The 26,724-nt window shown below is 42.7% G+C and overlaps 1 protein-coding gene across 14 annotated transcripts; it reads left to right on the top strand.

Annotated features, from left to right (window-relative positions):
- The first annotated feature begins 2,564 nt into the window (after positions 1-2,564).
- Positions 2,565-25,057, top strand: LOC118084996 (interleukin-1 receptor type 1). 14 transcript variants are annotated; one of them, XM_060273417.1, is made up of 12 exons: positions 2,581-2,651; positions 3,337-3,442; positions 10,286-10,349; positions 12,508-12,727; positions 14,070-14,241; positions 14,836-15,004; positions 16,566-16,631; positions 18,273-18,390; positions 19,119-19,267; positions 20,974-21,117; positions 22,369-22,533; positions 23,706-25,057. In XM_060273417.1, exons 3-12 carry the CDS (start codon positions 10,289-10,291, stop codon positions 24,098-24,100), a joined length of 1,659 nt encoding a protein of 552 aa, XP_060129400.1. In that variant the 5' UTR covers positions 2,581-2,651; positions 3,337-3,442; positions 10,286-10,288; the 3' UTR covers positions 24,101-25,057. The 14 variants fall into 14 exon arrangements, with proteins under 14 accessions (XP_034971120.1, XP_060129400.1, XP_034971123.1 ...); XM_060273416.1 differs by having other exon boundaries at positions 2,602-2,651; positions 3,340-3,442; XM_060273415.1 differs by having other exon boundaries at positions 2,602-2,651; positions 3,340-3,442; positions 10,283-10,349.
- The last annotated feature ends 1,667 nt before the right edge of the window (positions 25,058-26,724 follow it).

Genomic DNA, 26,724 nt, shown 5'->3' with positions numbered 1-26,724 from the left:
CATTACTCAATCTGGATGAGAAAGGCATTTAGCACATTCTAAGATGCTGATTCCTGCCACTGTAAACTGGATTCTGAAGCATATTATATCAATTTAACCAGATTTTGGGTGAGTATCCAGTTTGAGAAAAACATGGGGGAATAAAGGGTACAAGACGTTCAGCTCAGACTCCCATATTATAACCTCTCGTTTTGTTTATTTATTACTTCACAGGGTAAATATGTCCAAGCCTCCAAAAAAGGGTCAAGGGACAAGCTGTACAGCTGTTCCCATTATGCATATTTACTTAGGAATAACACCCACTGATTCCCATAAAATGTGTATACTGTAGATTGTAAAACGCTAGTGTCACATTTTAGCATGGTGCTTTGCCTGTTTGCTTTATTTTTTGGTGAGAACTACTTGTTTGCATGTAGCTGGGAGTACCTGAGAAGTACATGCAGGGCTGACCCTAGGATAAATAAAAACACAGCCTCTGAATTCAACTTGGTGCCCCCACAACCCAGACAACCACCTAGTTCACCCACCCCAAGGCCAGCCCTGGTTAGGCGACACAAATAAAAAACTATAACTAACAGTACAGTCTGGTTGTGATTGTTTTGCCTGCTTCAGCCAAGAAAATGGGGCTTGCTAAGGGCCCAATTTGTTTGCATGTACTGTATTATTATTATTATTATTATTATTATTATTATTATTATGTCGCTTTTTTGCATGGCAGCTCAAAGCAACTTATAATATTTTAAGCAAAAACCAAACATGGAATCCAGCATTTAAAAAACGAATGAAAGAAAATTCTATTTTTTAAAAAGGTAGATCAAAACAGCCCAACCCCACAAAAAGGCTATAATTAAAAGCCAAAGCCTGATGGAATGAATGAATCATCTTCCCTAGAAGATACGTAATTATGGCACCAAGCAGTGCTTTTTTAAAAAAAGTTTTTAAAAAGTGCCGGTATTCACCATGAAGTTTTTACAGTAAGCGCCATACTTTTAATATTTTTTTGGGGGGGAGGTGCTGGTCCTGCGTACCCCTGAGTGCCCCCAGAAAAAAAAAGCACAGGCACTCATCCTGTAAACAGGGAGCCACCACTGAAAAGGCCCCTTCTCTTGCTGCTATCCTCCAGAACAGGCATCCCCAAACTGTGGCCCTCCAGATGTTTTCGCCCACAACTCCCATGATCCCTAGCTAACAGGACCAGTGGTCAGGGATGATGGGAATTGTAGTCCAAAACATCTGGAGGACCGAAGTTTGGGGGATGCCTGCTTCAGACCTCTTGCTCAAAGAAGGGCCCTCAGATGATGATTGCAGTTTCCAGATGGGCTCACATGGGGAGAGTCAAAGCAAAATAAAAATATTCCTTCAGTAGCACCTTAAAGACCAACTAAGTTTTTATTTTGGTATGAGCTTTCGTGTGCATGCACACTTCTTCAGATACACTTGAAACAGAAGAGTCAGACCCTTATGTATATACAGAGGGTGGTGGTGGTGGGGGGGTGGGAATGGGTGATGGGCTGATGGGAGTGGTAAACCTGTAGATGGCTGTTAACGACTGCTGATGACTGCAATTGGTCCTGCGGGGAAAAAGCAAGGGCTGAGGCGTTAAAGAAAGCTTGATCATGCATAATGAGATAAGAATCCAATGTCTTTGTTCATCCCAGGTGGCTCCATGGTTTTAAGCTTGGTAGAGTCAGTCCTTGGAGAGTTGGGGTCCTGAGCCACAAAAGACTTTATAGGTCAAACCCAGCACTTTGAATGGTGCCAGTTTTTATTAAAAGTGCCATCCAGTTAAAGGAGTCTTCAGAATGTAGTTATGCTCTCCCCAGGGATGTTTCGCTGGTGCCTTCATTATACCCCTTTAGGCGGTAGGTGAAAACGTTTTTCTTCAACCTGGGCCTTGGGCTGGTGGACACTTGAAATATAGAATCGCAGACTTGGAAGGGACCCTGTGGATCAACTCCCTGCAATGCAGAAATATGCAGCTGCCCCATATGGGGGATCAAACCTGCAGCCTTGGGGTTATCAGCACCACGCTCTAACCAGCTATACAGGGTATGTTGTGTGTGTGTGTGTGGGGGGGGGGGAGATTATTGGTTTATTTTCGTTCTTATTTTTATTGTGTCTTTCATATTGTCATGTTGATGTTGTGAGCCGCCCTGAGAGGTACGGATGAAAAGGCGGTACACAAATTCAATACATAATAGTAATTTTTCTTCTTATCCTCGCCCAGGGCTGATTTCTGAGGAGCCAGGCTCGCGAGTCTCGGCTTGTTCCCTGAACCACCACCAAAAGAACCTAGGTCATGTACAGTTCAAGCATAAACCACAAAAAACTGTTGTTTTATCCCTATGTGGAGATAAATTAGACATTGCATGTAATTTTCTTAGCAGGTTGCGTTTTTTGTGGTTTATGTTCCCTGAACCACAGCGGCCGGGATCCGAATCCATGATTCCGCGCTGCTGCTTCTTCCCTCCTCGGTGATTCAGAGCAGCCCCAGCGCTCCTGGCAGCGGCGGCTCACCGCCTCCTCCGTCCCGCCCAAGCGTCCAGGGCCGCCAAGGGGCGGGCTTCGCCTTAACGGGCAGGGGCGGAGCTCCCCTCGGCCCTCGGTGCCTGGGGCGAGTCGTGGCGAAGCTGCCGGCCGGGCGAGTCCAGGTGAGGAGAAAGCGCTGGGGCTGGCGCAGGGCGCGCGGGTCTGGGTCGGCTGCTGAGGGATTGAGAGTCCGCGAGGGAGGGGGGGGGCAGCTCGCCGCCGCCTTGCCTCTGTGTGAGGATTAGGCGCAGCCGTCTTGCGTGGCTCTTTCTCGAGCGCAAGATGAGCACGCGGGGGGAAGAGTTGAGGCAAGTTCCCGGCACCGGCGGGTGAGTCACGCTTTGGACCCGGCAGCGCTGCCTCTCCTTGCCCGCGAAGACAGGCTGGCCCGGGGCGTGAGGGAGCAGCAGGTCCTGCAATAGGCGGCGAGCGAGCCTCTTGGGTGCCTCTTCATAGCTGCCAAGTTTTCGCTTTTCTCGCGAGGAAGCCTATTCAGCATAAGGGAAAATCCCTGTAAAAAAGGGATAACTTGGCAGCTATGGTGCCTCTTCCAAGGGTCGCGGCGGAGGAGACCGGCCGGGTTCCTCTCGCCTCCGCTGCGAGCTTCGCCGTTGCCTTTCCTTGCGCCTTTGAAGGGGGCAAATCAGCAGGTGGAGAAAGGGAAAGGGAGCTTGCTTCAGCTGCAATCCTTTCTGAGCAGCCCTGACAAGCACACACACAGAGAAGCCATCCCTCTGCAGAGGCGTCTCCTTTAGGCAGGTTGCTGCCAGTCTTGAATGGGTGGAGAGCTGTTTCTCTTTTTTTCAGCAGCCTGCCTTGACGGACACTTTTCTGAAATGGGCTTCAGAGGCCCTTTATGAAGTTGACCTGAGTGGATTTAGAAACACGGAAGAATCCAGCAGGATCCAAACAGGTTAGAAACCTAATCTGGTTTCCGACTGGAACCTGCTAATATCCTCTCAAGTTCTCTACTTTGAACAAACTACAGTTTTTTACCCCTTTGAGGATTTTTCAGATTTTTCACTAAAGTGGGCAAAAGGACAGCAGGCAAGATACCTCCTTTTCAAAGGAGCACCTTCTATCTATAGAATCAAGGGATCGCTTTTAACAAGTTGCTAGTCCCTGTGATTTTCAGAGAGAGGGAAAGCACCAGCTACAGTAATCTCAGTTTTTTAAATTCCACCTTTACCTGTTAGACTCCGTTGGCAACAACCCATCTCCAAATGGAATATTTAATTCTCCTAGCTTTATGAATACTCACTGATCTCCCCCAATGCAAGGCCTGTCTTTGGAAATGGCAGTATTTGGCATATGATGTGTAACTTATTTCTGTCTATTCCAAATGCAGCTGACTCCATAGGTTTGGTCCAGTAATTTGGGGAGGGAGGCAGCTTCACATAGAGTTAAAAACATAGGATGGTATTCAACCAGCTCAGAATGGACTCATTGAAATTAATGCACAAGACCAAGGTTGATTAATTTCCATGGGTCTACTCCTAGTTAAAATCACTTGAGTACCACCCATTGGATTGTATCCTTCAAAGTCATGTGCTGGAAACTATTTGCCTTCCAGATGTTGCTGAAGCACAACTCCCATCAGTCCCGGCAAGAATGCCCAATGGCCTGGGATGTTGGGAGTTGTACCTCAGCAACATTTGGAGGCCCAAAAGTTTAGCACATCTGATGCAATTCACATCTTAACCTAAATCCATTGATTTCAGTGGGTCTCTTCTGAGTATGACAACTTGTGGGTGTGGGCAATTTAAATCCACCCTTCCCCAACAAGAGCCAAGTGATTCTCATCCTTGATGGCTAGCATGTTAAGTCTTCGCCAAGAACTCTTAAGTGATTCATGGGTGATGCTTTGGCAGTACATTTAAAGTTCATAAATGATTGAAAATTCAAGCATGCCATTACATTCTCTCTGGTCCCGGTGTTAAGTGAGCCTTGGCTTCTTTTGTTCCTTCATGTTTCTCACAGAGTTAAAGTACTTGTTTGCTATTTTGGTGCAATGTGTAAATGGGACATTGTTGACTTTACTGCATATTTTCTGGATGATGGTAACTATGAGGTGCTGAGTGAACTTTCCCTGTTAACTTTCTCTTGCCTTGGTTTTGACCACTCCTACACCTGGAGAGGAACCAGTTGAACTATGGCTTGCCTTTCTCTTGAATGTGGCCTGCATAGATTGTGAATGTGGCCAACATGGATATTGTGTGTTGGACATTCTGAAGTTCTGGTTGCTAAATCAATGATTATCAGAAGCAGAATGGTTTTTATTGGATTTCTCATTTGTCCTAAACCATAAGGTTCCAGGTTACGACAGTACTTATTTATTTTTTATAATCTGTTAAAACAGTTTGCAGTCAGGATATATATTTGGAGTGACAAAGGCCAGGGTAAAAAGGTGAAAGTAGTATGGGAGTCTATTGTGAGTTGCATTCTTATTATGAATGTTCTTACTTCCAATTCTAAAATTCGATTATGCTAGCTTTTATCCAGAATTGAAGTAAAAGCGTTAAAATTGCGGTGGTTTATTGCTCTTCACTTTTTTGTCGCAAGTGACCTGCTAATAATGTTAATAAAGGCTTAAAAATTAAAAACAAACTAGTGACTCACTTGATAGTGATATTCATTTTAATAATATTAATTGAAACTGTGTATGCGGGGGGTCTTAGTTTACTTTTAAGCATCACCTTTCTAAAACGAATGTCTGCTTCTGGCTTATTTAGCAAAGCACTGTGTGTGCTTTATGGAATGCCGGATATCTTTTTCCAGGCATTAATAAATCAACTGCTGACGGAATAAACAACACAAATAGTTAAATTAAGGTCCAAGGCTAAGTGCAAAGCTATAATTTCCTGTAACTCCTTTGTAAAGTTTGTGCAACTATTTTCTGATGTTGCTGAATATGACAGTTGGATTTGGTCTATCCATCCTGGGTTCTGATTTGTCTGCACGTGTTGGATGTAAGGAAGAATGTCAACTTAGCATGGGTTAGGTACTCACATCACTATGTGACTGTATTATTTGGCCTGGGCATGCTGGATTCTATGTGCAGAGGTGCCACTTACATGTGATATTCAACCATTGTAGATAAGCTGGGTGAGGTTTAGGCAATGTGTGTGGAAGGGAGCTGAGCCTGGTGGTTGCAATCCTGATGCCGTGCTGCACATTCCGTACATCCGTTAATTTGGGGTAAAGGACTTTCTGCTTCCAAACTATTAATGCAAGAGTGCTTTCCCGAAAGTCAGTGATCAATACAGCATAGATATGGATTGTGGCTAACACCGCCTGTTAGCTGCTTCCCAAACCAGCAGTTGGAACACAGTGGGTGCAGAATAAATGCGAGTATTCCAGAATTCAAGAACCTTTTAAAAATATATATATAAAAAATCATGTTTGAAATTGTTGTTTAATCTTCAAGAGTCAGTGCTGAATTGGTAGGTGCTAGGCCTTAAGAATTGCCACACACACACACACACACACACACACACAGAGAGAGAGAGAGAGAGAGAGAGAGAGAGAGAAGCTACATTTGGAAGAGCACTGTGTATATTTCATGGGTGCCAACTCCCTGGGGCCCTGGGTGCTCGAACACCCACAAAATTCCCTATGAAGGTGCTAGGCACCCACAAATTTGGATGCAAGGGCCATGCATGCTGCATGACACCCATGACCCCAGGCACCCATGGTCACGGCGAATGAGAGATAATCTGGAATTTCTAATTGTAATCCAATGCAATCCAAGATATTTGCAATCCAATATGTTTTAATATGTTGCAGTCCAATTTCCAAATTAGGAATTTCAAGAGATATGTTTCCAAAAGTGCCAGATAATGTTGGAAAGTTGCTTGCTGGCAGATAATATTGCAATAAAACCCCGGTCTTCCGTAAACACTTTTAATCCAACCCAGCTCTAGCTGTTCCAGGGTCTTTTCCCTTCCTGGGACATTCCTCCCCCAAAATAGGTGGAGAATTGTCCTGCTAGCTTCGGTTTGTGCCTCCAAATTCTAGGGTTTAAAGTTTTAATTCCTGTATTTCCAAGCCTCACTTTAAACAGGAGGGTTTTTTGTTTTGTTTTTTGTTTGCTGCTCTGCCAGGTATCACTCAGTCTGTCAAATTGTATCTCTGCTCAGCTGTCAACTTGTATTTCAAAGTTGCTCTATTGACAAATAACCAAACAGAATTGTATCCAATATGTATCCAAAAGAAGGGAAGTCTCTTATATTCAAAGTTGCTAAATTGTCTCCATTAGCTGCTACTACTGTGCTCTGCTCCCATTCACACAAAAATCCCCTTTGCTGAGCCTGTCCGCAGAAAATGGAAGCTGACTTAATTAATTTAGGCCCAATTTCTTCTTTAAAGCTTTAATTTGGTCTTTACCTCTAATCAGAAAATTCGCTGCTTACGGTGACGGCATGTGCCTTCAGCTGAAGGGTACGGTGAAGCTCCAGCCTCTTCCCCTTCTCCCTTCGCAGAACGGTGATGGGTAGATGTGGGTCGCACTCCGCTGGACCCTTAGACCCCCCCCCACTTGCACGCACCCCCAAGAGCCCTTACAGCTAGAACTGTCATCCCTTAAGCGGACGACACAGAGCGTGCCGCCATTGCCTCCGCAGCAAACCGGAAGTTCTGGGGGCATTTGTACGTTTCATTTATTTACAACTAAATACTACTACACTGCTGTTTGATTTCAGGTGGCTTACAATCATCTACCGTGTTTCTCATATTATAAGACATGTCTTATATTTATTTTTTCCTCAAAAAAACACACTATGGCTTATTTTCAAGGGATGTCTTATTTTTTTCCTCCTCCTCCTGCCGCGTCCGGCATTGCTGCTGCGCCTATCACTATGTCTTATTTTCGGGGTATGGCTTATATTCCTTGAATGCTTAAAAATCCTGCTATGGCTTATTTTATGGGCATGTCTTAAAATATGAGAAACAGGGTAACATCCCAGTAACACAGCACAGTAAGCAATACCTCATTATCCAAGGTTGACCGATTTTAACTTTAATCCTGCTTTGTGCCATTTTTTATTAGGAAAGAAATTAGACTGCAAGTCTTGTAAATTTGTCACGCCTCTCTTAAAAACTGGTGCCACATTGGTTGCCTTCCAACCCTCCTGTGAGGATTTTGAATTTAAAGACATTTTACATTTTTAGCATTAGATGACCAACTGCTTCACATTTTTATGTTATTTATGAACTCCTCATGCTATCCAGACCGAGGGTTGGCTTTTAATGTGGTGTTTAGCCCTAGAATTTTAATCGTATTTTTATCCAACATCCTTTGCAGAGAAACCAGAAGCAAATATTCTGTTTCTCTCCAAAGTCCTTTTCAAAATTGTGTTTTCTAATGGTCTGACACTCCCAGGCTCGCTCACTGCTTGTGATTTTAAAGAAATTTGTATCTCTCCCCCCCCCCCCCCGTGCCTATAACAATATGCTCAAATATCATCTCATGTGCCTCACTGGTAACTTGTTTTAGGAGAGCTTATTTTCTCTTTTTTGTTCTCTTTATTTGGATGAGACTTGCACTTTTTAAAGAAAAGAGTATTGGCTTTTGCAGCTCTATTGATGCGCATTACTAACCACACGAACATTCTGTTGGGCGTCTTTCTTAATCCGTGGTGTGCCCTCCAGACAAGCTTTAAATAACCTCCAAGACTCCTGAATACTTTCCCTTTCAACTTCCTTATAATGCATCTCCACCATTTGGAGGAATTTTCCTCTCTTTAAATTAAACGTGACCCTGTTGAACCTTGTTGGTGGCTTCTCACTCCCATTTAAGTTGATTTGATAGCACTGTAGTTACTGTTCCATGCTAGTTTGGAAGCATCTTCGTCTTGTACCAGATCCGAAGTATCTCCAAGAATGAAGGACCTCTCAATTTCAGCTGTATAGAACAAGGGTCAGCAAACTTTTTCAGCAGGGAGCTGGTCCACTGTCCCTCAGACCTTGTAGGGGGCCCGGACTATATTTTGAAAAAATAAATAAATGAACGAATTCCTATGCCCCACAAACAACCCAGAGTTGCATTTCAAATAAAAGGACACATTCTACTCATGTAAAAACACGCTGATTTCCGGACTGTCTGCAGGCCAGATTTAGAAGACGATTGGGCCAGATTTGGCCCCTGGGCCTTAGTTTGCCTACTGTTAGGGAACCTTCCTACAGGGAGCCTCCCCCCACCCTGCTGACCAGCACTTCACCCAGCGAGAGCAGCAGCAGTGGGTCAGGTGGGGGGAATGAGGAAGTTAGCGGGATGGAGGAAGCAAGGCTCAGTGATGTGGGAGAGCCCTTGTGCCGCCTTGACCAAGAGGTGGAGGGGAACAGGCAGCCCCTTCCGGCGCCTGAATTAAGGCGCGCCACTAAACATAAGGTTGGGAGGAGGCATTTTGGAGTGCCCAAGCTCTTATGCTGGCCACGCAGCAGGAAACGTCCACTCCTGGATTCTGCGAGTGATAGGAGGTCATATTTTCTGCTATCTCTGCACTGTAAATATTATGCACAATAAAACCGTTAAAGACAAGTACAGACTTGGGCATCTTTACTCAAGAGTAGCCGCAACAACACCATTACACCTACCCATGGTATAGGATGAAACTTGACAGAAAATCTAATTTTGTTTATTCTGGTCAACAAGAAAAACAATGCTAGAAGAATTTATTCTTATTATCCACTTCCAAGGAGAATAGATCGTCTAAGTATCCCTGTTTTCCAGGAACAGTCCTGGATTTACAGAAGCCACCCCGATTTCTGATTTGATCCTGGAATCTCCCACTTTTCCTTAGGTTGCCCCTATTTTCATCGGAGAAATGTTGGAGGGAATAGGACATCCCCAGGGCTTTTTAAAGCCAGAACTCACCAGAACTGAGTTCTGGCACTTCTCAGGTGGGCACCATGGCCATTCTAAGAGAACAAAGTGAGTTCCAGCACTACTTTTTCTATAGCACTGGATGTTCCTATTTTCATTGGAGAAATGTTGGCAGGGACGTATCTGTTTACATCGGAGAAATGTTGGAGGGTATGGTATCGTGAAGGCCAAACTGCCTAACGTATACAGCATGTTTAGCAGTGACCACTACTTTCCCCCAGAAAAAGCAACGATGTGAAATCTCCCATGCAGCACATTTGCAACTCTTGTGAATGTAGAATATTGGGGGAGGAGCTAATGAAGTGTCATGATCAGCTGTGGAATGTTGTTCGTGGCAGTACTTCTTCCGAGGTAGTGTTTTTCAACCTGGTGCCCTCCAGATGTGATTTGGGTGATGGTTGAGCTGTTGATGCAGCCTGGAAATTACTGATATCTCTCAATTTGTGAATGTATATAGATTGGTATGGCAGAAGCCAAGCTTGACATGAACTTTCAAATAGCTGCTTGCTTGGTGGGGAGTATCACTTTTAAAAACCCTTTCAACCCTCTGATGTAAATTAGGCTGAGAGAAGGACACACATAGGGTCCAGGATCTGAAACCAAATTCATTTCATTCATCAGGTGATCAAACAGGGTTCTTTATGAAATGTTTCTTCTTTTACACCACTGGTGGCTGGTAGGTACCGGTAAGTGTGGCTGTACTAGTTATTTTTGTGGGCTTCATGTTTATTTGACTTTCTTCTAAATGCAATAGTCCTAGCATTGAATATGTCATCCTTCTCCCTTTATACATATGGTGAACATTTTGGCTGTAGCAGAGAATTTTAGAAAGCTATTGCAGACCTGAATATCTTTCCTTTCCTTTACCAGCAGAAGATGATATCCGTATTGCAGCTCTTATGCTGGATCTGTCTGGCTTCTTCTTCGTCCAGTATTTGTAAGTCAAATTTATGTTTCTTATTTGTTTGTTTGCTTGCTTGCATTAGCAACACTACAGTGGATGTAATCATACTACCATCTAGTTTCTCTACAAAGTTACACAAAGATAAGTGCCACTTCCATGAGGGGCTGGTTTGCTTGCTTTATTTTGCAGGTGCATAGCTCTTACTTTATTTCTGCCTGCTTGCTTAATTACACTGAGAATGCGCGAACTTGAAAAGCACAGGTGAAAAACAGTGCATATGAGGGAATATGAAGGCTGTGTCTGTGGTCTGTAGTGCTTCGCTTGTATGTATATGCACCACTAGTTAACCTATCGTCAAGTGCTGAACATCCATCACAGTTTTCTATCTCTCCCTCTACCCGCCATGATGTGTAAAGTCAACTGGGGTTGCAATTTCTCAAAATGCAGCACATTTCCTAACAAAAATGGGAAGAGCTGTTTTTAAATCCATTTATTCTTCAAAAAAACCTTTTAATTTTGTGTTTTATATATTCAGTCATGCTGGCTCTTGCCTGTATATACTTAGATACTGTAGTGCCTCTTCCTTTGTTCAGTGAATGGAATATTCAGAGGTGAACTTCTCATGAACCCTTCTAGAAAATCTCAAGCAAAATTCCTCTCATCTCAAAACTCTTAAAGAAGCAGCAGATGCGCCAACACTCAAGTGTAGCAATGGATAATCCAATAACGAGACGGGAGACAAGGCTGAGTTCCCCAAAGGCCAGCCCCGGGCGGAGCTCAGGAGCCTATATTTTTTGACAGCAACTTTGACAGCTAATGATTAACTTGCAATGCAGATTCCAACCAATTACAGGAGTGTAGCCTCATGCATAGTAATGACTGGGTACATGTCACTTCCTGCCAACACCCAAAATTTCCGCCATGAAGGAAGTGGTGAACTGCACATCCCACACATCATGTACCTGTCACATGCCTGCTCTTCACACATCCCCCTCGTTTCCATCTTGTGACCCTCAGTACTTTTCCAAGACTCTACCTGTATACCATTGCTTCTTCCTGACCCAAGTGTGACCCATCCTGGTCTTCTCCTGTCAAGCCTGATTCAGCCAGATCTATCCCAATATTTCCAGATCCACCAAGCCCCATCCAGTGTAACTGACCTATGCCTTTACCTCCTGACCTGTCATTGTACTGGCTTGCCAGTATTACACTTCCTAATCCTAGAGGATCAGCGGGTGTGCCACGCCACTTTCCTAAATCAACCCCACACTCAAAATTACATTAAATTGCCGTATTTTACATCACCAGCGATTATATTTTGTTTGATAATGAATGGGACTCTTCACTGTGTTTCTGTTAAGAAGCTGAATTGCAGTCTCAATTAAATCTTGCCTGTTTTGCATTAAGAATGTATCAGATGTGTATTGCATAGTGTTATGCTTGCATTTCTAAGATTCTGAGAGCTGTGTTGCACAAGCTGTGATTTGCAGATACTCATATACGAGCCCCCTCTCCTGCCCCCCCCAGCCAATTCCATGTTAGGGCCCTGTTGCATTCTCTATGCCTGCAATCCTAACCCTACTTACTTTGGAGTACACCTTGCTCCTGAGTAGATGTGGTTAGGATTTGGCTGTTCGGGAATGAAATAGGGTCAAATAACAACCCTGCCTTTGCAAGGCTGCCTTATCTGTTGCTTGCAGTCTTTCCATGTTCCAGGCCAGAGGAAGGGAGCCTTTCTCAAAAGCCTCCAGTCAGATTTTCCTGCTGAAGCAGTTGCCAGATAAATAGGAGGAGAGAGTTTTCCACCCTGGGTTTGGGGTGGGGAATACGGGGGGAGATGCAGGTAACCTGACAATTCAGCACTTCAGATTCAATTGGAGCTGGAGAATGATTTGGGGGGAGGCGGGGAAAGTGCTGTTGTTTCATAATGCATCCAAGCATTCATTGGACAAATTCATACTACTAGTTGGATGAGTTCGTACTAGCTAGATAGTAAGTTTGGGCAGCATTGCTAATTGCAAGGCACAAGGAAGAAAGGCAGAGTTGGCACAGGTGAGGCTAGGCACACAGTGGAATGATGGAGAGCTGTGCTGTGAATTTTCAGGCTTACTGCAAGTGTATCTGTTTGCACAAGCGAAGTACATCATTTGTCACAGTGATAAGCACACATTATATGCAATTTATTCATTAGGTGTACGCTTAGCGACCAATGTGCGTGCAGGAGAGCCTGGGGCCATCTGCTGTCCACTGCTGTCTTCTAAACAATCCAGTTACTCTGTGACTTGGTACATAAATGGTAGTGATATACCCATAACTACGGATAATTACAGCAGGATCCATCAACGAGGAGACAGGCTTTGGTTTAGCCCTGCAATGATAGAAGACTCGGGATTTTATGAGTGTCGCATTCAGTAAGTTTCTGCAAAGTTCTTTCCCCCCCCCTTCAATTGAATGTAACTGTTAGGTTCTATAGTTCTGACTTGAGTGAGTTCAGCAACGATAGGGAAACATAAATTTAGAATTTTGCCCGTTTTGTCTTAACAATTTCTTTTGGACTTCAGTTGTGTAATGTTGAAGTGAGAAGCAGTCTGTAGGCTGTGTATATACTCCAGGGCCGGCTCTAAGGCAAGGCTGGGTGGCACAGGGCGCCAGGGTGCCGGGCCGCCAGGGGCACAGGGCGCCAGCGGCACGGTGCGCTGTGCCCGCCAGACAGCCATGGTGGGAAATGGGGCAGGGGGAGGCGCTGGAGCGATCTTCGCACCACAGCGCCAGGGTGGCCGATATGCTTAAGATGGCCCTGATAAACCCTACTGAGCAGACCGACTTCTTTGAAATAAAACATGCATTGGAGACGACTACATTTTCCCCCCCTATGTGTTTAGTAAAATTGATACAGGAGGTAAATTTTATTTCTCTCCAGTCACTGTAGTTTCTTTAAAGCCTGATGCACACCGTTTGGAGATAACAGGGAACTGTTGCTGAATGCAATCCATGCTCTTTGCTCGGATGGTAGTGTATGATGCAGGGGGATGGGAGAAGGGGTTAGCATGCAGCCAACATGTTTGCATGTGGTTTCAGCCATGATTTGTGAAGATGGCCATCTGAACATGACTTCAGTCATGCCCCTAACAACCTATAGTTTTCAGGCTAAAAAATACAATTCTTGGGGGGGGGGAAAGAGTGTCTCTGTAAGTGGTGCACAGTGGGATGACTTCTTTCTGTGCACCCCAAATTCTGCCCCACAGGATCCGTCAACGGGAAGCTGTGTTGCACAAGTGGAGGTCTGTAGTGCATGTGAAATGGCAGCATTGGCTACAATCCAATATAAACAAAAGGATCATTTTTGCTTCCCCCCCCAGTAATTTTTTTAGAACTGTTACACCATGTTATTCCAACTAATTCTGGCATTTTATAAACACCATGAAACTAAACCTCCTGGCCACAGTGTTGCCTCTTAAGCCATCCCTTACACATTTTTATATTCTGTCCTTCGTATATTTTCTTCTTCTTCTACTTCCTGGAACAACAAACTAACAATAAACAGCCAGACACTTCTAGAGTGTTATTATTTTGAGCTTGTTCTTGTCTGCTGAATTGTGATCCAATTCCACATCTTACTATTCCAAAAAGTGCACCCAGATCTGGTTATGCTCATGATGTTTTTCTAATCATTAAATGCTGATATAATGCCAGTATCCTGTGGGTATCTCTTAATAATTAATAGATGTGCTGATATCCCCTTTTTCATAACAGAAATTCAACAAGAGATAGGAAGGAACTTCGTGTTTTCAAAAACGATGATGGTTTATGCTATAATAGAAATTACGTTTATCCACAAAGAATACATTTGCACAATACTGGAAAGTTGACATGTCCCGACCTCCAGAATTTTGAAAGTGAAAGGACTCCACTTCATTGGTTCAAGGTTGGTGTGAGAAAATAAATGAGTGTAGTTCCCCCCCCCTATTTTGTCTGAGAGGGTGAAATTTGTGTTGTTCTATTTCCTCAAGTCTCTGTTGATTTGTCACCACAGGGGCTTGTAATTGTGGAGGTATAGTTTGTTGAAGTTTCTGGTTATTTGAACCCCTAGGTACCTGAAGCCTGGGAAGGTTCTAAACCAATCTCCCCCACCTCTAGTGTCATGAATGATAATACTACTTTGGTAATAATACCTTTTTGTGCATGGAGATAAATCCTTATTTGCAACTCTCCATTCCCTCCCAACAGTTGTCCTTAGCTTTGTGAGTCTGCATTCTGTGGGTTACATTTCTCCGCTTTTTATTGTGCCAGTCTGTGTTTGGGTTCTGTAAACCAGGCATAGGCAAACTCTGGCCCTCCAGATGTTTTGGAACTACAATTCCCATCATCCCTAGCTAACAGGACCAGTGGTCAGGGATGATGGGAGTTGTAGTCTCAAAACATCTGGAGGGCCGGAGTTTGCCCATGCCTGCTGTAAATGAACAAAGTTTGTTGCCTTCAGCTTTTAATAATATTTTTCCTTCCTCTTTTTATATTTCAGGCATGCACTCCTGGATTACCTGAAGATGGGAGATTTAGCCATTTTGAGGATTTCCTTGCAATTAAAAATGCAACGGAGAAAGACAAAGGAGTGTATTTATGCCAGCTGACATACACCTATCTGGGAAGGCAATTGAATGTATCTCGTGCCATTAGTCTAACTCTTTTTGGTAAGTTTGTAAGAGGGAAGCAGGGAAAGGCCACCTCCCAGCCTGCTCTGGCTAGACTTTCCCTCCCCACTCCTACCAGTTCAGTTTTGGCTGGTCCATTAGAGCAAATGGAACACTGTCCCACTAATTCAGTCTTCATTCCCTTAAGATCATCTGCCTTCCTTCTTCCTTGCATCCAGACCATATCCTCTGCTTCCTCCTCCTTAATCTCAGGGTTGCCATTACTTAGCAGGGGGAGGATAGGGGCAAACAGAATTTGTTGGCATTGCCTGTCATTGGCTTGTGGTTTTACCTACTGTTGGCCTTCATCCCTTCTGCTCCACCAGTCCCAATGGGAGCTAGCTGACATTGTACAGGTCCACGTATCAGCAAATAAGAAAACTATTCCTTTTTGCCAGCTGCCCTGTGAGAACCTTGATGGCATCTTACATGCAGATATTTGTGGGGCTTTTAAAATGTAGTTTAGTTTTATTTGTAAAATGCGTTGGAAGAGTTTATATCCTGAAAGATGGGGTATAAAGAAGTATACACACACACACACACACACACACACATATACATATACTGTATATGGTTCTTGATATTTTATTGGCTAGGACTGCCACATGTCCGAGTATTCCTAAAAATACTATTGGTACGCTACAGAATGTAGGTTATCTAATAATGCCACAAATTCATCATAAATGCATTGTTAAAACAAACGTGTTTTGTTCCTGAACAGCATTGGGCAAGATCATATTTTTGTTGTTGCATTCCTTTGTCCTTTTGCTCCCATGATGCTTCTGTTGAACACTTAAAGTGGTATTTGACCTCTGGCTGCTTTTGGAGTTAATGTTCAGTTAAGTGTAATCTATGTTAGGTTCCAAAAGTCTGTCTTTTCTAGAGAGGAGTCTTGAATCTTAACGAAAAGTATTGTGACATAAATGTGCAGAACATTTGCATCAAGATAGTCTGATTTTGTTCAGGAGTATTAATAGCATTTGTGATGTACTTGCATGTAATGTCCGGTCAAGATGCAAATATTTTGGATTGTAGCCAATAATTGCACAAGTGAAGACAGCTTGCACCAATCAGTCTCCCACCCCCTGCAGTTCCTTGAAAAGCCTCTTCAGAGGGTTTTCTGGGAAGGTTTATCAGGAGGTGAAGGGGAAGATTGGTTGCACAAACTGCCATCTGTTGGTGCAACCACTAGGTATAAACCTTTGTTTCTAGGCTTCCAATAAATGTTTTACTTGTACAATAGGCATCCCCAAACTTCGGCCCTCCAGATGTTTTGGACTACAATCCCCATCTTCCCTGACCACTGGTCCTGTTAGCTAGGGATCATGGGAGTTGTAGGCCAAAACATCTGGAGGGCCGCAGTTTGGGGATGCCTGCTGTACAGCATCGGGATATGCACCATGAAGCGACTTTTTCTAATGAGTAGTGAAATAAGTGGTTGCTAATGGATGACAGTCTGCAGTAACAAGAAAATATATCAAGAACTTCCTAGCACAGCAACGTGTAATAGATTGTGCAACAATGATTTGTTGTTTCTGGTAACACTTCTTTCCATTGTTAGGGCCTCCAAAGAGAATACCTCTGGACATCATTTATCCAAACAATAATTCAGTCGAAGTAGAACTTGGTAAGCAACTACTGCACTTAATATGAAACTATTTTTTCTTTTTCTATTAAATACCTTTTTAAAATTGATTTTCACCCCCCATACCCTTTACATAGTTTCGTGTTAAAATATTTTACAATTAATAATTTTTCCTTCATTAATACAAATCTTATTTCATACATTACGTTTCACAATCAATCAAGTTTAACATTTGTATTATCATATCATTCCTTTTGTTGACTTCCATTCTTCCTTTGCTGTCTTTTTATTTCAAGTTTATCTCACGCATTATTATCTTTATATATTTATATAATTGCATTATACCATTTGTTTCCTCTCTACTGATCTTATCTTTTTGAGTTTCATGTTGTTTTCTCAATATGGAATTTCTTCCATTCCCTGTCAAATACTTCGTCTCCTTGATGCCTAATTTTCCCTGTTAATTTGGCTATTCCTGCATATTCTGTTATTTTTTTGCCACCAGTTTTCTATTGAGGGTATTTGGTGTTGCTTCCAAACCTGGGCTAACAACAATCTTGCCCCTGTTGTGGCATACAAAAAGAGTTTTTGGTCGTTCTTTTTGACATCCTCCGCTACCATCCCCAACAAGAAAGCTTCAGGTCTTTTCTTAAAGGTGTACTTACAGATTTTCTTTAGTTCATTATATATTCCCCCCCCCCCCGAAATCCTTAACCACATGTGGAAAAAATCTCCTTCTTCTTTCCCACACTTCCAGCAGCTCTTATTGCCTGTTTTACACATTCTAAACAGTTTAGATCAGGCTTCCCCAAACTTCGGCCCTCCAGATGTTTTGGACTACAATTCCCATCATCCCTGTCCACTGGTCCTGTTAGCTAGGGATCATGGGAGTTGTAGGCCAAAACATCTGGAGGGCCGCAGTTTGGGGATGCCTGGTTTAGATGGTGTGAGGTACCATCTATACATCATCTTGTATAGATTTTCCTTTAGCAACATGCATGCTGTGAATTTTATTCCAGAGGTTCATAATTTAATCCATTTGTCATACTCTATGTTGTACCGGTTACAGGTAGGTAGCCGTGTTGGTCTGGATCGAAGTAAAATAAAAAAATTCCTTCAGTAGCACCTTAAAGACCAACTAAGTTTTTATTTTGGTATGAGCTTTCGTGTGCATGCACACTTCTTCAGATACAGTGAAATGAAATGCATTTCACTGTATCTGAAGAAGTGTGCATGCACACGAAAGCTCATACCAAAATAAAAACTTAGTTGGTCTCTATGTTGTACCCTATGACTATTGCCCACCTTGTCATCACTACCTTGACCTCTTCATCTTTGGTGTGCCACTCTAGTAGGAATTCATATATTTTTGATAAAGGTTTCACATTGCTTTGCACCAAGATTTTGTCTATTTCTGAGCTTTGATGTTCAGATCCTTTTATTTTATTATCTTTTGAATATATGTCATGTACTTGATGTACATGAAACTATTTTTTAATAGTCCTAAACTACATTCTTGAAGCTACGAACATGAGTTTGACCAAACTGCAGGAGGCAGTGGAAGACAGGAGTGCCTGGCGTGCTATGGTACATGGGGTCACGAAGAGTCAGACACGACTAAACAACAACAAAACTACATTCTAACAGTTTCTGTTATTTGCAATTATTATTTCATGTTTTTAGGGTCCAGTATTGCCGTGACCTGTAATGCCTCATCGGGTATTTGGGACGAACCATATGTATCCTGGAACCTTGAGGATAACTCTACTCAGGATTTAAAAGCAACACTCACACAGTCTCTGTAAATACTAACTCAATTTCCTTTGGTCTTTGGAATTGGGACAAGTTGGGGGGTTACTTGATGGGACTAGACATTGAAATCATTGTAAGGAGGCAATGTGTTGCCTTCCAAATGTTGTGGACAGCCTGGCCTGGCCTGACCAATGATCAAGGATTAATTTTATAATAATTATTATACTTTTATTTATACTCTGCCTTTTCCCCCCTGAGAGGGAAATACAGGTGGCATACAGGTAAAAATAAGAACAGCTAAAAACATATTAAAAACAACCATTAAAAACAATTAAACATTGTTAGAATATATATCCTATTAAAATCAAACAGCTAATTACAATAAAGAAAACAGCATGGCACCACAGCTCTTTCATTAAAGGCAGTCAATTCCCAAAAGACTGTTGGAACAAGGAAGTATTCACCTGCTGGCAGAAGGATAACAAGAAGGGAACAAGTTTAATTTCTCTAGGGAGGGAGTTGCAAAGTCTGGGAGCAGACACTAAGAAGGCCGTCTTCTGTGTAATTTGGATACTGGGATGATTCATAGTGAAACTGAAGGAATGTGGCTTTTTGCTGAAACCAGGAAATTTAATAATTCTCCCCAACATTTAAGCACAGTTTCTCTATCTTTAATCCTTGTGGCTTTGTTCAAGAAAAGTGTGTCACAACACCATACAAATCAGCCCTGTTAAACTTTAATATTTCTTATTTTTTTCTGCTTTTTTATGCCATCAGGGATAAGTCACCTAATGGAGAACTTCAGCTAGTGAGAGAAAAGTTTAATATTTCTGTAGTGAAACCTAAACACTACAAAAAATACTACTGCACTGTATGGTCTATTAGAACTGCTCAAAGAGTTGTATACATCATGCTAAAACCCCCAGGTAAGTTTTTTTACATATAGGATGCTGTTGTGCAGCCTCATGTTGTGTGGTTTTCTGTTGTACACACAGCTAGTGCAACAAGTGAAAGGGACAAAGCAGGCATCAGAAACACGCTTGGTAACATTTGTTTTAGAATACTTTTTAAAAAAATGCTTCTATTTGGGCAGGCAATATTATGGGAAAGAATTGTAGCCATAGGTGTCCACAGGAATTTTTCCGGGGTGGTGGAAGTCAAATGCTGAAAGCAGCTGGGTGGGCTTTGGGAAGGTGGCAGGAGGGCTCTTGGACCCTGTGGGATTATCATGCCACCCTCTCCAGGCTGGGCACAAACTTCCTGGGCTTTGGGAAGGATGTGCCAGGTCTGAGTACTTCATTACTCTAATTTACCAGGAACATTTAGGGTACTAGCCTTGTCTCCCTAGTCAATGCAATTCTGGGCTGCATCAATAGGAGTATAGCATCTAGATCAAGGGAAGTAATAGTACCACTGTATTCTGCTCTGGTCAGACCTCACCTGGAGTACTGTGTCCAGTTCTGGGCACCACAGTTCAAGAAGGATACTGACAAGGTGTCCAGAAGAGGGCAACCAAAATGGTCAAAGGCCTGCAAACGATACCTTATGAGGAACGGCTTAGGGAGCTGGGTATGTTTAGCCTGGAGAAGAGAAGGTTAAGGGGTGATATGATAGCCATGTTCAAATATATAAAAGGATGTCATATAGAGGAGGGAGAAAGGTTGTTTTCTGCTGCTCCAGAGAAGCGGACACGGAGCAATGGATTCAAACTACAAGAAAGAAGATTCCACCTAAACATTAGGAAGAACTTCCTGACAGTAAGAGCTGTTCGACAGTGGAATTTGCTGCCAAGAAGTGTGGTGGAGTCTCCTTCTTTGGAGGTCTTTAAGCAGAGTCTTGACAGCCATATGTCAAGAATGCTTTGATGGTGTTTCCTGCTTGGCAGGGGGTTGGACTGGATGGCCCTTGTGGTCTCTTCCAACTCTATGATTCTATGATTCCACTGACCCACACGCCAGTGTTACAGTCCTGGTCTTCTCACCTCAAAATTGCTATTGTAGAGCTGGAAAAGGTTCAGAAAAGGGCAAGCAAAACGATCAAGGGGGTGGAGCAATTCCCCTATGATGGAACATGGCAGCACCTGGGACTTTTAAGTTTAGATGAAAATTATTCCCGATGTGGATATGTTTTCTCATAAGGCGAGAGGCTGGAGACATCCAATGAAGCTGAACATTAGAAGATTCTAGATAGGGAAAAGACAAGTACAACTATTCACACATAGTTAAACTATGGAGCCTGCTCCTACAGGAAGCAGTGATGGCCACCAAGCAAGATGGCTTTAAAGGAGGATTAGACAAATTCTTGGAGGAGAGGACCATCAGGGGTTACTAGCCATGATTGCCGTGCTCTGCCTCCACAGTTGGAGGAAACGGTGCTTCTGAATACCAGTTGCTGCAAACCACAGAAGGGGAGAGTACTCTTGGGCTTGACTCCTGCTTGCAAGTTTCCCCACTGGTATCTGGTCGGCCACTGTGAGAACAGGATGCTGGACTGCATGGGCCATTGGCCTGATTCAGAGCCATCTTCTTATGTGGGCATGAACTTCTTACGCAATCTGTCGCCATGACACTGTGCATTATTATTTATTTGCCTCGCTTTTCTTTCACTTCTTGTTTTACCTTTGCCAATACAGCTCGAAACTTTCAGGGTTATTTGATTGGAGGTCTTGTTTCCCCGCTTCTTGTTATACTGGCAGCTCTGCTCATCTACAAGTTTTTCAAAGTTGACATTGTGCTTTGGTATCGGGAGTCCTGCCAGGTTCTTCTCGGTAAAAGAGGTAAGTCTGCTGCTGTATTTTCAATAGCTTGATGCCATCTAGTGGCCAATGAGAAACAAAAGGGTTTCTCTTCCCCATCATTTCTAAATTTCGCTGTACCTTGGTTCTTAAACTTCATCTGTTCCAGAAGTCCATTCCAAAACCAAAGTGTTCCAAAACCAAGGTGCGCTTTCCCATAAAAAGTAATGCAAAATGGATTAATTTGTTCCAGACTTTTAAAAACAACCCCTAAAACAGCAAATTAACATGAATTTTGCTATCGAACAAGACCATTGACCCATAAAATGAAAGCAATAAACAATGTACTGCAGTCACACAATCAATCAATAAATCAATCAATCAGTAGCTGAACTGGGTTCCACACAGTCACAAAAACAAAACAAAAAATCTGCAGAAAACAAAAACGCAAAATAAATGGCAAAAACAGACAGACCTCAGTGTAACACTCAAAATGGAAGTGTGGCACTCAGATCGGAAGCGTAACACTCAAAATGGAGCATGTTTGGCTTCCAAAAAAAGTTCGCAAACCGGAACACTTTCTTCCAGGTTTGGAGTGTTTGGGTTCCAAGTTGTTTGAGTACCAAGGCGTTTGAGAACCAAGGTACCACTGTAACAAGGAGTCAATGCTTGAAGGCTTCCAGGAGGGATTATGTTGCACTCACCATTTCTGCCTATGCTTTTTTTTATATATAAAAAAAGGGAGGGATTGGAATGCTTTGCCTAGTTTCAGCTGAGAGGCAGTGATAGTATAGCGACCCTTATTATATTATCCTCCAGACCTTGTTGGAATGCAGCTGCCATGACTGACCATTGGCTATGCTAGCTGTTCAGCAACATCTAGAAGACCATGCATATGTTTAATAAGAAGCAGTTACTTGTTCTTTTTTGATTTCATTGGTATTATTTGTCTCTTGGTTCTTTTAACAGCTAATGGTATAAAAAAAGATAGGTGAAAATTTCTCAGTCTTGTCAGAAGCCACCCAGAGTAGCTGGGGGAACCCAGTCCAATGGGCAGGGTACAACTAATATATCTATCTATCTATCTATCTATCTATCTATCTATCTATCTATCATCTATCTATCTATCTATCTATCTATATCTATATCATCTATATCATCTATTTGATATAGTCAAACACATAGTGGTGGTTCACACACTAAGTCTCCAGCAACAGGAAAGAACGAGATATCGTTTCCTTTAGGAAAACTTAGAAAGCACAATGTTTCTAAACTACATTTACCTTTCTCTAGTTTCAGACGAGAAGCTCTACGATGCATATGTGTTGTATCCCAAAAATTTAGCCAACTGTGCATATTCATCTGATATCTTTGTCCTGAAAGCATTGCCTGAAGTCTTAGAAAAGCAATGTGGCTATAAGCTCTTTATATGTGGAAGGGATGATCTGCCAGGGCAAGGTATGTATATTAAAGAAGTGTGTTTACGTTTGATAGAGCATTGTTCGGAGACAACCTCCGTGGTAAACCACTTGAAATTATGATTGCATCTCAGCTGCTTGTAAAAGGTCCAAAGATCACTCCTTGGCATTTCCATTTAAAAAGATCAGATACAAGCCATGGTCCTGGAGCAAGGTCTGAGGGCATACATTATTCGGCCACCTTGCTGAAGCTAAGCAGGCTTGGTTCTGGTCAGTGCCTGGACAGGAGACCAGTTAGGTACCCATTGCATGTCACTTTATTTACTTCACTTTTAAAGCTGGGGGCAACGCTCAACCCTGTGTGGGTTAGAGCCCATACTTTGCACGCAGAAGGTCCCAGTTTCCATCTTTGGCAGTTCCATGTAGGCTAAGATTGCTGAAACCTTGGAGAGCTGCTGCTAGTATAGGCAAGACTTAGCTAATTGGACTAATGGCTTGACTCTGTATATAGCAGCTTCATGTGTTGATTTAAATGTGTATGTGGTTTTCCTCCACATTTGTGGTTCTAGATCATCATAATGCCCACCCCAATCCCTTCTTAATCATTATTCCAGGCCTTTTCCTTGACCCAGTTTCTTCCTTTTTCTTGACATTTCATCTTGCTTCTTGGATTTTTCAGTGATAATCCTCTGGCTTCTCTTATGTCTCTCTCACCTCTACCTTTGGAGAGACACTTTCATGTATTGCCTTGAGGACTCCCTTTTGTCTTCACTTTTTTTAAAAAAAGGTTCTGTCCCAGGCCTCTCGGCTGTGGAATTCCCCTGCCTGACTACCACTTTGTCTTAACCTTCAACAATGTTGTCCACTCTGCTTGTAACACATCTGGGTATTTTCTTACCCATGCATTTCATTCATCATTTCTTCTTCTGCTTTCCCTCTCCTATGTCAGTCTGAGTGGGAAATGCATAGCCTCTTCTGAGGGTTACCTGTCAGGTAAGAATTGTAAACGTTGCCTGTTCCACCTGCCATAAGGATGGGAGACAAAGAAAATGAAGACTAAGGCTGGGTTTACATAATTGACTGCTGGTTGGCTTTTCCTGAATTAGATATTTCTTCATGAAAACAAAAGTCTTAATGTTTAATTTATAAACAAATTTAGTTGTACATATGATTCCTTAGTTAACCTATTCTGATCCTTCCTTGTACCTGCAGCGCTGGTCAGCGTTGCTGACGAAACTCTGAAGCAATGCAGAAGAGTGATCATTGTGTTGGTACCGGATTCATCCTGCTTCAGCGCGCAGAGACTGACCTCTGAGCATGAAATTGCAATGTACAGCGCTCTTATTCGGGATGGAGTTAAAGTGATACTGATTGAGCTGGATAAAATAAAAGACTATGACAACATGCCGGAATCATTAAAATACCTTAAACAAAAACATGGAGTGCTCAGGTGGAAAGAGGGTCTTTCGGAGAAATCTCAAAGGGCATCAACAAAGTTTTGGAAAAATGTAAGGTACCAAATGCCAGCCAGCCAAAGACCACCTTCCTCGGAGTTTCGTTTGCTGCCAGTACTTTTTAACTCTTCTTGGGTACCAGAAGGGCCATAACAAGACCACATATGCACTGTTCTCTTGAACATGTTCAAACAAGGGGCGCAAGGCATGGTTCCAGGTGTGCTGCATGAATAACCCTAGAAAGTGGGTGTTGAGAGTTGCAATTCCTAGGAAGGTCTACTTTTGATCACTTGGGAAGAGCCTTCTCTACCAGGATGCGATCAGCCACGGATGAAGAAAGCTTTCGGTTTGGTTCAGCGAGTTCCTTGGACAAGTGGCAAAATGTGAATGCTGGAGCCAAAAATTGTTTTACAGAGGAAGGAAGCGAATGTGAAGGAAACTGTGTGTCCACCCCCCCCCCCCATGTGCAGACTTTATACATAGTCAGGTTTTAATCTGAAACATAAGGGCTCACTTGGAACAGCAATTCTAGCTTGTTTCACTTGCTCAATACCTGTTCGTCCCCCTTTTAAAGGATAATTCCATATACTATGCATATTATTACGGTATCTCCCAAGGAGAAAAACAGTAAGAGAGCACCATATTTTTTGGGTGGATTGTCTTACCAGTGAGCAGATGCAAAAGCAAGTGAATTCTCTATGATTTATTCACATTTTAATTAAATTGTAATGCCATAGTCTTTAATGCAGCAAAAAAAAATCACACGAGTGACTTTAAGTGAAGTTATTAGATGGTAATTATTTTTTTACACTTCTGAAAGGATTATTTGCATAATGTTTCGAAATGGCCAAACATTTGCAAACTCACGAGCACTTTAACTGTATCTCTATACTGTAATATGAAATGTTTCACATTATTTTTAGAGTGCATTCTCTGGTGTGGAAGCCCAGATTTGACTTTTTAAATCTCAACCAAATATGTAAGGCTAGAAAGTGGCATCATCTTTTTTTTTGTACAACTGTGTAATTATTTCTATAGGTGAAATAATTTTGTTGTAATTATGTCATAATTCATTTAACTTGCAAATACACTGATTCCTATGATTTTTTTATATCTGCCTCTATTGTGGATGGTTTTTGCGAAACCCACATCTGAAACATTGTTGAGGAAGAAGGCACCTGAGCAGCTATATCAATTAGAAAACATCAATTTTAAGCAATCGGATAGACCTGTCAAAAGCTGGCCGTTGTCCCACAGCCATGATCATTAATGCCTTGTTGACATCCACATTCTGTGGATTTGCCTTTGAAAATACTTTAGAAACTTGTCCGAAATGTGTCAGTTATAGTTTTAACTTCTTGTTGTTGCTGGGGTTTTTTTAATAAGAAAGTATACGGCTATTTATTTATTTAGAGTATATTTATTCTACCTTTTGGCTTTAAAAGACACCATGATGCCTTTTAAAACAAAACAAAACACAACACATATACTATATTTGCCAACACACCCAATAAGACTCAAGACAAGATAGATGGGTAACAGGTTATCTTTATTAAAATATAATAACTAGAGAATATTCAGAATGATTCAACCAAATTGACCAAAACTGATGAGGTTCAGGCAGTGAGGTGGGTTGATGGAGCCTGGAGGCATTCAGCTTTCCCATCTTCTGAGCCAGCTACCAGGCGCATGCTGTGATCACCCAGCAAGGCCTGAGGAAACCCCTCCCCCTTACTGCGTACTCCTTATGTAAGGTAAATGTAAAAGGTAAATGATCCCTGGATGGTTAAGTCCAGTCAATGGCGACTATGGAGTGCAGTGCTCATCTTGCTTTAGGCCGAGGGAGCCGGGGTTTGTCCACAGACAGCCTTCCGGGTCATGTGGCCAGCATGACTAAACTGCTTCTGGAGTAATAGAACACCATGATGGAAGCCAGAGCGCACGGAAACACTGTTTACCTTCCTGCTGCAGTGGTACCTATTTATCTACTTGCACTGGCATGCTTTCGAACTGCTAGATTGGCAGGAGCTGGGACAGAGCAATGGGAGCCCACCCCATTGAGGGGATTCGAACCACCAACCTTCTGATCATCAAGTCCAAGAGGCTCGGTGGTTTAGACCACAGCGCCACCCGTGTCCCTGGGGTATATGAACCTGACATGCCCACTGTGACCCTCTCAGCCAGCGTTCACCCTGATGCGCTTGGCAGGCCCAAACACTACTCTGCCTTCGTTATTAGACATCTATGGAGTGGGCTGAAATAGCCTGTTTTCCACTTCTATAGGGCACATCATCCCATGTGGTTGCCCACATGGCCCCTGTGGGAGAGTCCACCTCTCCTCATCTTGCAGGGGAGGAGGGTGTGGCAAAGGTATCTCCTCCCCATATTGGGAAGGAATGGAATTTTATCAACCCCACTGGCTTTTCTGTTCATTCTGAGCTCTCATGGGCTTTAGACCAGGTTACTTGAAAGGGACTTCTAGAGAAGAGCTGTGTCTCAGTGGCAGAATTCTGCTTTAGGTTCCAGGTTCAATTCCTGGCATCTCACCAAAGAATCCTATATGAAAACCCCGGAGAGCTGCTTGGCATTCAGTGTGGACAATGCTGAGCCAGGTGCATCAAAGGTAACTGAAGAACTAAGGTAGGTTCCCAATGACTCTTCTCATGTGCTCTTGCCCAGGTTGTTGGGGAGGCTCTGTTCTGTGCCTTATCTCTGGAGGTGGTGTTGCCAGAAACATGGGATATTCTTCCCTGCTGCAGTTCCGAAACTCTGGAATT

Source organism: Zootoca vivipara, chromosome 4, assembly GCF_963506605.1.
Source record: "Zootoca vivipara chromosome 4, rZooViv1.1, whole genome shotgun sequence".
In the NCBI taxonomy this organism is placed as follows: Eukaryota; Metazoa; Chordata; class Lepidosauria; order Squamata; family Lacertidae; genus Zootoca; species Zootoca vivipara.
The sequence above is the reverse complement of the archived record's forward strand: the minus strand, read 5'-3'. Positions and strand labels throughout refer to the sequence as shown.

Bases quoted from the DNA above. Each gene is read 5' to 3' on its own strand.
- LOC118084996 (XM_035115229.2), top strand. From the start codon at position 10,289: ATGATATCCGTATTGCAGCTCTTATGCTGGATCTGTCTGGCTTCTTCT. The intron at 19,268-20,973 runs GTAAGTTTTTTT...TTGCCAATACAG, and splicing joins CATCATGCTAAAACCCCCAG to CTCGAAACTTTCAGGGTTAT. The intron at 21,118-22,368 runs GTAAGTCTGCTG...ACCTTTCTCTAG, and splicing joins GGTTCTTCTCGGTAAAAGAG to TTTCAGACGAGAAGCTCTAC.